We start from the raw sequence: 14086 nt of genomic DNA, 5'->3' as shown, positions 1-14086 counted from the left end.
CAATCATGATCAGATTGGTTGAATCACAATTAGGTTTTATTTTGTTACTCTGATTAAAGAACAATAAACAATGTAAAAAGCTTACAAAGTCAGTGTTTCCATGATTTTGTTTGTTTGTTTAAAGTATTTGGAAATAGCTAAAATGGAAATATACATGTTGCTAATACCTTTTGGGAACGAAGTAAAAGTGGAAACTTACCAATTTAATTCCATTAGGTATCGGAAATCTAATTAGTGTTTTGAAGGTAGAGAACTGTTTTTGTTTTATTTGTAGGTAGATTTTTTCACCTTATTTGTCTTTTAGGATCACAACAGTTGGAAAAGAATATTTTGGTGCTATCAACAAAATTTGTCCTGGTAGAAAAATGTTTTCTATATAAGCCATATCCTATTTTTATTATGCACAGCCATGTTTAAGATGCTGTTTCCACTGTTATAAGCTCATTGACATTTTCTTTATCCTTTTCTATCTTAATTAATTTTTCTCTACTTCAGAAATCTGGAAAGAAGGGTAATACTCTCTGAAAACCATCTTACTTTGATACCAGTTATTGGAATGACTTTGAATCAGTAATTAAAACTGTATTAGTATTTTTCTAGAGTAGATATTAAAATGTTCATAATTAACCCTTTTTCTCTTCAAATTGTTTCTGTTTTCTTATTCTTGGGTGGCAGACTGAAGCCTTTATACTGTATTCTCTTCACTACCTCAAAAGAGAAACAGCTTTCTAGGAAAGGGTAGAGCATTGATGGCAATGAATAGTAATGCTGTAAATCATTCATGTAGTCATGGTATTGTCCAATGTAGAAAAAGTACTGCTGTTAATATTTACTTATCTTTGCATATTAATGTAACATAGTGTATGTTTTCTAATCATGTGTGCTGGAGAGCTGGACCTGTGTTTGAGCCAAAATAGATTACTGGGTACAGCTGCTTTAGTCTGTCATTGTTTAGGTCTTTCCTAGACAGAGAAATACTAGGTCTTTTTCTTGGTTTGTTTTCTGAAAAATGTCAGACACAGTATTTAGGACCTTTCTTTAAAACACCAGGTTATTTCACATCTCTGGTGTTTTCTGAGCTATTTGGTCTGGTTTATTTTGGGGAGATAGCTCACCTCTTCCCTCCTTGTTAAACAGCAGAATTATTGCATAAAACTTATGCATCTTAATGCAGACAAAGTGTTAGTACTAGATTCTAGGATGAAAAATTTGAACTTTGCTAATTTGTTTTACCTGCCCAGCAGAGACTAATATGAGTTGAAACATTCCTGAATCCACTGTACTGCTATATTGACTATTTTAATTTCTACATGTTGATAAGGTGAAATGATGGCAGACCTCTTCAACTGTTTATTTTGCTCCCAGAGTTCACCGGGAAAGCCTTTGCTAGATTTAGGACAAGTCTGCTGCAAACAGCAATGAAGAAATGAAATGGACAATATAAAAATAAGAGCAAAAATAGCTAAAGAGAAGCATAAGAAGCCAAGCCCAAAGAAATGTTAGGAAGTGTTTCCGCAGTCTGATGGAAGTGTTTCCACAGTCTAATACCTCCCATGAAGCTGTCTTTTAATTGTGTCATATGTAGATTTTACAAAGTTCACAACAAACCAAACACTGTAAATCTCAACAGGAATTCTTATCATGATAGTCCAATAATATATAATTCATAAATTTTCACTGCTGTGTTTTAACCCATACAGGTCCTTTTTCCTCGTTTTAGCTGTAAGCTAGGAGCTTGTTTCTGGGTTTTGAGAGAAATGTTAAACAAGTACACTCAAGGAGGAGATAGGTGGATAAGAAATGATCATAGAATCATAGAATGGTTTGGGTTGGAAGGGACCTTTAGAGGTCATCTAGCCCAACCCCCCTGCAGTGAGCAGGGACAGCTTTAACCAGATCAGGTTGCTCAGAGCCACATCCAACCTGACCTTGAATGTTGCCAGGGATGGGGCCTCCACTACCTCTCTGGGATGCACCATTGACCAGTTACAAAGCATAAGGAGTAAGAAAACAGGAAAGGAGCAGCCAGTTCTGCATTGGAGTAGGTCTGCTTGGCTCCAGCAGCTGTTTACCACAATAAGAGTGGGAAAGGTGGTGTTTTCCAGAGGGAGGCAACATTAAGTTAGCTAGCTATCTTCAAAGGAAGCTGAGGTACTCTAATGGCTCTGGAGAACCCATGTTGTTTGAGTTAATAATACTTATTTTTGCTTCTTCTTCTTTAAAGTTTTGTTCCATTATTTCTAAATTTGTCTCCAATGAAAAAAATGATAGGTTTATCTGAAATTTGTGCAGTCAGAAACGTAACTCTGGGTGAGTTTTGCAATACATTATACCTTCCTGAAGGTAGGGCAGTTCTTAAAACTAGGGTACTGGAGTACATTCACAAAAATGAGAATTCTGATGTTCTACTTCAGCAAATCTTAAGGGTAATTCAGTGTGTTCTACTTGAGTAGCACCAGCTGGTTATCTAAAAACACAGGGACCTGAAAAGATAAATTGTTCTCTGGTGGGCTGCACTTCAGAATTCCGGGAACATAGAAGACCATAATTGCCTGGGTTTTAATCTGTTTGTCTCTTGCTTCATTAGATTCTTTACCTCCATGTTTCTAGCCAAATCTGTGAAGATCTTACTGAAGTGGAGCTTTGCTAAAGCAAATCCTTTCTGCCCAGTATTTAATTTTCCGAATTTTCCGATGTTCCTCTTTGTTCATTTTCAGATCTTCCATTTTGAAGAAAGTCCATACATAAACAACAGACTTGATTAGCAAATTACCTTGAAATACATTGCTATATTTGCTATTGATATTCTGATAGGTTTTTTTCCCAGATTCCCCATGTTGTACATGCTATACAGACACACAATCTAAAAAGCATTCTGACCTGTAGGTTTATAGTTACGAGCTAGTCCACTCCCCAGTCCTATTTAAAAGAAGATAAACATTACAGCTGATTTCAATAGGAACGTGGGTACTAGGAACTTTCTAAAGTATAATAGAGATGTTCCTATTCATATCCTAATTTCTTCCAGAAGAGTTAAATAATAGCTAAAGGACAAAAACCAGCTAAATTATTAATTTTCTTTCTTGAAACAGACTGATGGACTCTGAAAAAATTAAAATTACCATACTACATATTCTAATGCTGTGACTGCTGAAGATCTGCTTAAAATGTATTCCTCTAATAGTCAATTCACCTTTCCTAGTTTCTAAATCTCTTTGAGAAAATAGACTTGAGTGCTTGAATAGTTGATAAAGAAAAATGGTGTTTAAAGTCAAAAGAAATTTGGTAACATTTTTATTGTTCCTGAAAGAATTTCTGTTTCTTGTTACAGAAGCTGGAGTAGAGGATATTCAGATCTCTTTTAGATCATGTATTGATTTGGTTTCTTGTGTCCTAAATTAAGTTATGCCCCTTATCAGAGGGCAAATTAAAAGTGCATGAGCATCAGAATGAGAGCAGTACCAGCATAGTTTCCGTATTTATCTTCTTTTTGAAATTTACAGGTTTTGATTAGACAAAACGTACCAAATGAAATCTGCGTCCAGACACCTTGCATTCTACCGGCAGAGTAGGTCTTACTAGGTACACTCTGAAAGAATTTTAGGATTCATTAGTTTGGAAAAAACTGTAACTAATCCTGGCTAGTTTATGCAGTTGTGACGTATTTCTGTTTGGTTTATTTGTTGTCCACCCTGTTTCATTTAATTGCAGTGAAAGTTTATAAATGAATTTGCTACAAGATAAGATAAATCCAATTTGTAATGGACATATTTGCAATTGTTACCAAACTGCAGTATTGCCTTCCTCAGTTTCAGCTATTTTACTGAAGGTTATCATTGTAACTATAGCAATCCCAGCACTGTGTTTTCTTAGTGTTACGTCTCTTCATAAAATTAGAGGAATCATCTTGGAAAATTTATTGTTCCCATCAATGAAATTACTTTATGAACTCTGCATCTGGCTTTTATTTCAGTCAAGGATACTGCATTATGTTTCTGCTCACTGCAGGTAACTGCTGTTCTGAGGAGAGGGGAGGGCGTCTTAGTTGGAGAGGCTGTGTAACCTTCACTTTTGTTTTGACTTGGTTGCTTTTATTTGAACATCTTTTACTGGGCAGAGTCTTGAAGGCTGAATGATGGCACAGTTTATGAGTATCCAGAAGTGATTTGTTACTAACGTGTTGCATCCCCAGCACAATAAGTGAGTTAATGTCTGGTCTGGCAGTTGTCAGTCACACTGAGAGCATCGGCCTCTATTGCTCCTTGGAACGAGCTGGTTTTCCATCTTGCAAACCTGTCGTCTGCCTCCTCTGTGCTTCTTTTTTAGCTTTTATATCTTGGAGCATATCTGTGCTCTTCCCCCCCCCCCCCCCCCCCCCCCCCCAATTTTGATCTTGATGATTTCACTTTGTTTTTTAAACTGCTACTAACACCTCTGTATTCTCTCTTTGTTTCCACTTTCTTATCCTATATGGCTTAGTAGTCTTCATGCTCTCTCACTTCTCATTTCTTCCAGCAACAAAAACCCACTTCTCAGCAAAACAGGGTACTATAAATGCTCTACACCACCCCTCTGTGAGAGAATAACCAGTTTGTGGCAAGGTGTTGTGTAAGTGCAGCATTTGGAAGGCATTTGAATATGATAATACAGTTAAATAAAAATATTATACAGAATATTATAAAAAATACTGCAATTTAGAAAACATTCCTTACCGTTAATACTCAGATCTGTTTTGTTTGTGCAAGAGAAGGTGAAGGGATGGCTTGATTGTGAGAAGAAATCTCTGGTGAAAGATAGCTATTTCGTTTGATGGGAAAAGTCATGAGGGGATCTTGTAAATGGAATCTAAAATGAAACAATTATACACAAGACATAATTTTTATTTTTTTAACAGAACATTTGAACATCTGCCCTTCCTTTCATTTGCTTCCCGTCTAATAAACTACAGCCTCTTTTGGACAGAACTTTAAGTTTGAGGAACATGTGGTTAGACAGTAACTAACTGTTGTAGAATTTGTGTCTAGAGCAAACTACAAATAGTAAATAGAGCTAAATGACATTAAGAGGAGTCTTTGCATTCATTTGATCGGGGCCTGGCTCATCATCCACAGAAAAATAAATTAATTATAAAACCCACCAGTGCTGCTGTAATCATGGAAGCAAAATCCTAAGTCATTTGACTAGGAAGTCAATACTAGTTGGCATTAACTTCAGAGGAATTATCCACGGATTAGGCACGATATGGTAAATTTGAAGTCTAATGCAATAGTCGGAAGAATCTGATTGCTCTTTAAGCTGTCCACTTGCTACTGAGGTATTGTCTACTTCTGGTTTTCTCTTTGATTAGAGAAATATTTCCTGAGCATTTTTTTTAGAAGAACTATTTTTTTGAGCATTACAAAATACTAAATTTCTAACTTTTTTAACTTCTGAGAACATCTAAAATACCTTTTGTGGAGAAAGACTTGCACTCTCTTCAGGTCACAAAGTGGAGAAGGCATTCTCTGTACACAGTTGATTGCCCTGCTTATAATCATTTGAAAAATTTGTTAAATGTTGATATATAAGGAAGCTTGATCATTAGGCATATGTCAAAAATCAGTAATTGTGAAATACATGCTTTTTGGAAATCTGAAATGTGAACAGCGCATTTTTCTGGTTCTTTATTGTGATGTAAATGATGAAACCTGTTTGCTCTATTGTTTCCATTTAAACAAGCGTGTAAATATTCCCTTAATGTTTTTGGAGATGTCAGCCAGTGACTGTTGCTATCCTTTCTTATATATGATTTTAAAAGGCTGCTTGTTATTGCATGATAAATGCAACTGGAGGAAAAAGAAATTCCATGTAATTTGATTTTTTTGTGTGTTTTAGGGAAGCTGGGAGAAGCGAATTCTAAAAAGTCTAAACAGCATGTGCACAGAACTCAGTATCCCACTAGCGCAGAAGGTAATGCAGTGTTAACTTTCTGTTGCCAAAGTGACATTTTTGGAAATTAAGCCTTGTCTTGCACACTTGTAATGTAATGTTCATTTTACACATGGTTATCAAGAGCTGCAAGGCCGGTATTCAAATAATTTTAATACAGAATAATTTTTGGGCATAGTGGCAATATATGCATCAGCTCAACTTGGGAAAAGGTAAAGTCTATAGGCAGATCTTCCTCTTTGCTGTTGCAGTGCTTAGCCTCTCGAGGGAGCAGCGTGTTGGAAAGCTAATTGCTATGTTGATTGCTCTTAACAGAGCATTTTTGTGTGCAGACTCAGCTGTATAACTTCTAGCTGCATAGCCTGTACACAATGTAGATATACTTTGTGTGCTGGAGAAAGCTAGAGTTGAACTGGTACTTTAGGAGAGAGCGATACTGGTACATTGCTAATTTTGGTTGTCATTCATTCTGCTCTGTTCTGTTTTGTTTTTTATTAATTTAGAAGCTTTAATTTTAAAGATCATTAAATTGGGGAATAATGTCAGAATGTTTTGTTCTTTATCTTTCTCTTGTTGTATATCTATGATAGGTAGCAGAACCTCTATGGTTCATCATATGAGATAAAGGATGCAGCTGTGTTTACTTTTCATGACTGTGCCAGGGACAGGAATTTGATGACAAAGCCCAACAGCTCTATGGAATGAGCGGTAAATCTTCACTAACATGAAACTGACTGCTAAGTAGCCTAATATCATTAGTAAACACATTAAACTATTTTCATGGCTCCTTTTTCCTTGAACTGGAACTTGCATTTTCTACGGTAGAATATACCTTCAGGCTGGGGATAATTTGTAAGCAAAGTAAGTTTGCTTATTGCAATTGCTAGTGCAATTTATTTTTAAAGTGTTACACTAATTTATGTATTTGAAATAGGCGTGGTTTTACTCATTCTGTTAAAAAAAGAAGAGTTACTTTCTTGTGTCTTTCAGAGGCCTGTAAGTGAACAGAAAGAACTGCTTAATAAATGGAATGAAATGGGAACTGATGAGCCAGGTAAGGTCAACTAAATTTATGTGCATTAAATTTTTGTACACAGAAAAATAGCATATACATCTTATTTATCAGTCAGAGATTAATGTAATCACTTCAAGGTAAACTGATTTTAATATTTGTTCTCACTGGTAATGTGTCATTATGCATCAATAAATACTCATTTCATTGATATTTTGTTTCAAGTTTTTGTACTAACTTTGAATCATCCCTGAGAGGTTATTAAATCTCCAAAGCACTGGAATGAGGAGTATCATGCCAGTGCTTTGGAGATTTATACAGCTAGGACACTGCTCCTCTTAGTGTAAGCTCAGGCTAATAGAAAGAAAATGTTCAGAACTATGGGTAATTAAGCTCAGATGTTTTATTAACAAAAGATAAAAATAACACTTGTACAGAATACTCAGTCATATTGTCCTTTGGGAGAGCAAGGCTAACTGCATGTTAGTTCATATCCAAGTTCCGTAAAAGAAATTATTTTGCAAAGGTACTAGTTTGTATCACAGTACCACCTCTGCGATGGCAAATACTTTTCATGGATTGTTTATGCTTAGTCCCTCTTTTTTATTTGACAGCAGTATATTTAATTCAACAATCTATGCTGTTAAAAAAAAACCCTTCTTTTGAATATCCTATCTCTCCCATGTCTAAGAATGGTTCAATCTAAAGACTTAATGTGGAATAAGTAAAGAGCTTCCTGTGACTACAGGTCACTTACTTGGGGTTTACAAAACTAAGGCAATAACAGTAGCATAATCTTGGAGAATATGTGGCGGTTGTAGCCATGATATCTGTGATAATGTTATTTTCATCTTTGCTCTAACATGTTCTTGAAATTGCTAGATTGTGTTCCAAGTATGGGAAAATTACATGTTTTTTTCATGTCTTGGTTTTAACATAGCATCATTGAAATCTTATTTCAGATCTAAGTCTCTTCCGGCCTGTTTATGCACCTAAAGATTTTCTTGAGGTAAGCATTTATGAAACAATGACTCAGCCATTGACTTGCATCCATTATAGTCTTTTATGTGAAGTGGGAAAAATAATTAAGTGTATTTCAGACAATTTGTCCTTTATAGCAAGTGAAATTTGGCATGGGTTTTATGAGTCCATGTTTTGTTTACAAAACAAAATGCTATTGTCTCTTTTTTTAACTCCATTTTTAAATTGTGCTTGTGGTAAACTTCTCTTTCTCCAAAGAGCAATCAGTTTGGAGCTAACTTTTTTACTCTGAGAGCAATTCTCCAACTGATTTCATAAATCATTTTACATTTTAAATTGCAATACGTTAAGCTGATAAATTGCAATATGCGAAGCTGATAGACTGTTTGGTGGTAGATAGGAGACCTGTATGCAGCTGAAATTGTAGGTCATCTATGAAGACTGTAAGAAATCAAACATGAAACAGAACAGTGTGGAATTTGGAGGCTTTTGTCTGTAATCAAACCAAACCATTAAAAAAAACATAGAATCATAGAATGCTTTGGGTTGGAAGGGACATTTAGAGGTCATCTAGCCCAACCCCCCTGCAGTGAGCAGGGACAGCTTTAACCAGATCAGGTTGCTCAGAGCCCCACCCAACCTGACCTTGAATGTTGCCAGGGATGGGGCCTCTACCACCTCTCTGGGCAACCTGTTCCAGTGCTTCACCACCCTCATTGTAAAAAATTTCTTCCTTATGTCTAGTCTAAATCTATTCTTCTTTAGTTTAAAACCATTATTCCTTATTCCAACAGGCCTTGCTAAAAAGATTCTCCCCATCCTTCCTGTAGGGCCCCTTTAAGTATTGGAAGGTCGCAATAAGGTCTCCTCACAGCCTTCTCTTCTCCAGGCTGAACAACCCCAGCTCTCTCAGCCTGGCCTCATAGGAGAGGTGCTCCAGCCCTCGGATCATTTTGGTGTCCCTCTTCTGGACCTGCTCCAACAGGTCCATGCCTTTCTTGTGCTGAGGGCCCCAGAGCTGGACGCAGTACTGCAGGTGAGGTCTCACCAGAGCAGAGCAGAGGGGCAGAATCACCTCCCTCGACCTGCTGGCCACGCTTCTTTTGATGCAGCCCAGGATACGGTTGGCTTTCTGGGCTGCAAGTGCACATTGTTGGCTCATGTCCAGCTTTTCATCCACCAGTACCCCCAAGTCCTTCCCCACAGGGCTGCTCTCAAACTCTTCATCCCCCAACCTGTATTAATATCGGGGGTTGCCCCGTCCCAGGTGCAGGACCTTGCACTTGGCCTTGTTGAACCTCATAAGGTTCACACAGACCCACCTCTCTAGCTTGTCCAGGTCCTTTTGGATGACATCTCGTCCTCCTGGCGTGTCATAAAAATGGTGATTGCTGAATCTTTTAAGTCAGAAATAACGGTATTACTCATCATTTTGTATGGTTCAAGCACAGAACATCTTAGTAAAACAGAACTTGCTTTACCAGCTGTGCCTAGAATAGGCATGGACAATGGACAATAAACATCGTTGATGATAGTGAACTTAGTGGTGACACAGTAGGAGATTTTGGATTAAAATGTGATTAAAAATGAAATTTTAAAAATGAGTATCTGTATATCCTGTGAGTTATACAGGAAACAAATCATCTAGAGCATGACAACAGTGTACAATTATAGAGTTAAGATGGCCTCCTAATTTACAGAATAAAGCTTAGAAGTCTAATACTGAATTATCAATCAGAATCAATGTATTAATATTTCAATGTGATTCAGTGCAAGTTTAGTGGAATGTCTTTTGTAGTGGTAGAAGAGATTCATAGTATTTCTGACTGAAGTGTAAATTGTTTCATGGTCATGAATTGTGAATGCATTTCTGAATCCAACAATAAAATTTCTGTCCATTTTATTACATTTCTAAAGAGCTCCTTTTGTTCAGTTAGTGATAATAGTATTGGAATTTTTAAATGTATTCTGTTTTCCATCACTGTACTAGCAGCCAAGTTGTGTATTTAATCTTGAATCTGTAAGCAAATCCATCTTCATTTTAGCCTTATCCAGTCACCCTGAAGTTCACTCTTTTTTTTTAATATTGTTTTCTTTCCAGAATTTGCAGTTATTTACATTAATCTTTTAATTTACAAGCCTGACAGTGATTTTATATGGTATTAGAATACTTGCAAGACTGAGAATTGTTGCCAGCTCAACATTATAATATCAAAATCTATACCCATGGAATAACATTTTGGAATTATGGGCTCAAGCTGCGCCAGGGGAGGTTTAGGTTGGATATTAGGAAAAATTTCTTCACAGAAAGGGTAGTCAAGCATTGGAACAGGCTGCCCAGAGAGGTGGTGGAGTCCCCATCCCTGGAAGTGTTCAAAAAACAGGTAGACGTGGCACTTTGGGACATGGTTTAGTCTAGTCTTCCCTTGATTGGTTTAGTGTGGACTTGGTAGTGTAGGTTAATGGTTGGACTGGATGATCTTAAAGGTCTTTTCCAACCTAAACGATTCTATGATTCTATGATTCTAACAGTATGTAAGAGACTGTAAATTCCCTTGTAAATCAAAGTTACTTATCTTGACATTATTATTCCTTGTCTCTTAAATTTTATCCTAAATTTAGGTTTTCAATTCTGTAATTTTTTTTTTCTTAAACAAAAGAAGATATTTTGGTGTATTGTTATTTAGTAAGAAATTATTTTAGTAGCAAATTATGTAGCGCTTTGATTGAAAGCTACATAGGATTGCCAGTATAAGAATATGGATAAAAATTCTTTCAGAAAAAAATAATACTGAAGAATATCCTGGATATTTTAGCCATCAGAAATATACTCTTGGTGTTCAAATGGCTTTGAATGAAGGAAGTGAATGGCTTTGAGGAAGTGAATTTTACTGAAGACATTACTATGTAGCTAGTACTTAATCCCATATATCAAAAACTATTTCTGCTTTTTTATTTCATAATTTGAGCATACTTTTCAAAGTAGAATATGCTTGCTTTTGTAAAAAATTGGCTCTTTTTTGATTTTGAAAATGTTGAGATATAATTTGATAATTTGGGCCTATATATATGATAGTTGCAGGAAATGGTTTTATGGTGAATGTACTGTTAGTAATACTGATGATGTTAAGAAGAGTTCTGAACGTAAATTTCTGAATACATGCACGGAATGACAGAGCTACCATTTTTAAGGTACTAATGAATCTGCGAAACCCAAATTATGAAAATGGAGAACAGCCTAGTTTCAGAAATCATCTGGGGCTAATTCAGGTTCCTCTAAAAGTTAAAGATATTCCAGAATTGGTAAGTATATTTTTTTCTTACAAGAGGTTTCTGTAAGAATTATTTTGCCTTGCTAATGAATTCAATGATTCCAAACAATAAGGAAGAATATTACTATCATGGTAAGTTTCTCCTTTTGAAAGTGAAAATCAGTCTAAATATGCAGTTAAAACACAGAGCATAAAAAAGTTTTATGAAAAGACATTTTTAATGAAAAGTAAAACATAAACAGTAAATTATCTGCCAGTAGGGAAGTTTTAATTTTATGCCACACAGCTTCGATTTGTGCCAAAAATGTACTTCTGTACATATTATTCACTCATTTTTTTCTGTACATGAAAGCTTTAAATATGTAGTTTAATTTTACAGTTTTCTGATGCTGTACTGTGTCAAAGTAACCTGACGATCAGTTAGCTTCCAATTTTCTTCTCAAAGTAATTTTAAATCCCTTTATTGCCAGATTGTAAATTAAAGGAAATGCTTGGGTACTAGTATTGTAATTGGAAAACAGGAGAGCTCTTCTTAATGCTTCACTGATAAGTCTCTTGACGATTTTATGCTAGTAGAAAAACTTGCACCTGGGTTGGGAAAGAGCTGGGAATTAGATAACCTAATTTTCATTCATGACTTTAATACATGCAGGCGTAGCTCATAGTTGACATGAAAACTGGGGCCTATAACTAAAACTAGAGTAAGAATTGATGTGAGATTCTTCTCTTTAAAAACCTGAGCTCATATTTCATATATATGCATTTCATTTAAAAGAACTATGTTTAGTTTAGAAAATATTTGCATTAAGCCTTTCAGAATAAATCTCTAGTGATTTAGAGAATTAAACATTAATTGTTTTATGGTTTTATTTCTTTTCAGAAAGAAGACTTCAGTGAACTAGGCTTAAATATAGGACAGCTGGGTATTGATGATTCTGCACAAGTGCCTCCTGGTTAGCTAATGCTGTGCTTCAGTCATTTAAATAGAACACTAATGAGTAGCATACTTTGCAATTATCAAGTAATTTGTGTATTTTTTTCCATAATAAACCATAAATAGTTGTTATGTAACTATGATTGCAGTGATTTTCTTAGTAAAATATAGCTAATAATAGAAAACATTGCAAATATGAAGGGTCAGATTTGGAGAAGATTTAAAATGATCACCTTAAGTTGAAAATACATTAATTTCAGTGTGTTTGAACACTTCAGGATCTAAAGAGCAAAATTGCTTGTCTCCAAAAATACAGAAAATATCAGTAAATGTTAAGCCAACTAACAGGCGTAAATACAAACATCTTTTAAATAACTATCTTTAAGAAAAGATTAGAGAAAATATCAATGTATTAGTATTCAGTAGCTTAAATAGTGCATAATTTCTGTTGGTTTTCTGTGTATGCATTTATTCCTGTAGAAACAGGTTTTTAAATGGTCTTGCCATATAAAAGTGGAAAACATTGTAGTATCAAGTGATTTTTCTTTTTAAATGGAAACTTACCTAATTGAAAGTCTGGGTTCATGCAGTATAGTACTACTTTGGTATTTGTGTCCTTCAGACAAGAAAAAATTCTCTAGTATTATTTCTTCTTATTTTTTGAAAAAGAACACTGATGGTGAAGCAGGTTAATTTTTAGTTATGTTAGCAGTAAAAATCAGCTGAATGTAGTGGTGTGCAGTAAAAACACAAAATACATTACTAGCTAGAGTATCTTTTTTTTAATTTAAATTTTGCTATTCTTTTCTATTCCTTTATTTTCTAGAGTTCTTTGAAAATGAACATGTACGTGTTGGACAGAAAGGTATGGATCTGTTTTCATCTGTAATAAACTGTGAGTAGTTAGGAATACATTTAGTAAATTTCTATCTCAATTACATATACCTTTTAGAATTTTAACAATTTAGACAGACTAACGCAAAGCATAGTCAGTAATACCATTGTAATTTAGACAGAGACAGTCAGTAATATTGTAATTTAGACAGAGACAGAAAAGCAAGCATTTGCAGTCTACCAGTAGCTACCAGATAAATAGCTCCACAGATATTTCATTAAAAATGAAATAGGAAGCACAGAGACAGAAGTTAAGTTATCACCAAAAAGTTATGCCACTACTGAATTTCATTTTAAAATCAAAAGCCTCTGGACTCCCTTCTCTGCACACACAGTTCATTAGTGTAATGGGGTTTACGCCTGTGCGTCAGAACAGTCTTTTTAATTGTTTTTTGCAACTGCAGAACTTGCTAAATATTGCAATACTTAGCCACCCTGGAAAATTCACTCATTTGTCTCTGTATAGTACTTTTTCTGAAGAAGTTCTGGGTTTTTTTGTAGCTTAAGAGTAACCTACAAAAGAAAGGGGAAGATAAAAGAAATAATCATTTATTAGCTCAAGTTTGCTTACAGAAGAAACATACAAGGAATGTTGGAAATCCATCAATATCTGCTCGTTACTGTCTCTTGTGATTCCTGCTAAACATTATCACCATCAAAGAAAAAAATAGAGTGGATACCATCCCAAAAGTCCTCCCCCCCCTTTTTTTTGTTGCAGTAACAAAACAGTGCCCTTTCTTTCTTCCTTCTCCTTTTGCAGTCCTCCTCCTGTCCCCATTCATCTGTTTTCTGATCCAAGAGCAACTCATTAGGGTACTATTGATCTGTCTGTTATTTTCCTGTTCTTCCAAATAAATTCCCCATCCAGATTTTCTTAGCCAGTCATTCAACTCCACAATGTAATTCTTACTCCTTGTCTCTTGTCTGTGTAGAGCAGCCTCTATTACAGAGACTGTCTTAGCTTTTCCTATATATAAAGACACAAAATTTTGTAAAAATGCAAGTTAAGAGTCTTGACCATAAAGTGAAATCTCAGTTCATTCAGTGGGAATCTACTGCATGCTC

At 35.3% G+C, this 14086-nt stretch overlaps 1 protein-coding gene across 2 annotated transcripts in view; it reads left to right on the top strand.

Moving 5' to 3' along the window:
• Positions 1-14086, top strand: part of TBC1D19 (TBC1 domain family member 19) — a 61486-nt gene that overhangs the window by 19381 nt on the left and 28019 nt on the right. For both annotated transcript variants that reach the window (XM_075709413.1, XM_075709412.1), the window contains 6 exons: positions 5875-5949; positions 6919-6982; positions 7903-7949; positions 11114-11224; positions 12074-12146; positions 12954-12992. In XM_075709413.1, the coding sequence (XP_075565528.1) occupies positions 5875-5949; positions 6919-6982; positions 7903-7949; positions 11114-11224; positions 12074-12146; positions 12954-12992 (409 nt within the window). The remainder of the gene's footprint in view (positions 1-5874; positions 5950-6918; positions 6983-7902; positions 7950-11113; positions 11225-12073; positions 12147-12953; positions 12993-14086) is intronic.

This window comes from Pelecanus crispus, chromosome 4, assembly GCF_030463565.1.
Source record: "Pelecanus crispus isolate bPelCri1 chromosome 4, bPelCri1.pri, whole genome shotgun sequence".
Lineage (NCBI taxonomy): Eukaryota > Metazoa > Chordata > Aves > Pelecaniformes > Pelecanidae > Pelecanus > Pelecanus crispus.
This window is presented reverse-complemented; position numbering and strand designations above follow the sequence as displayed.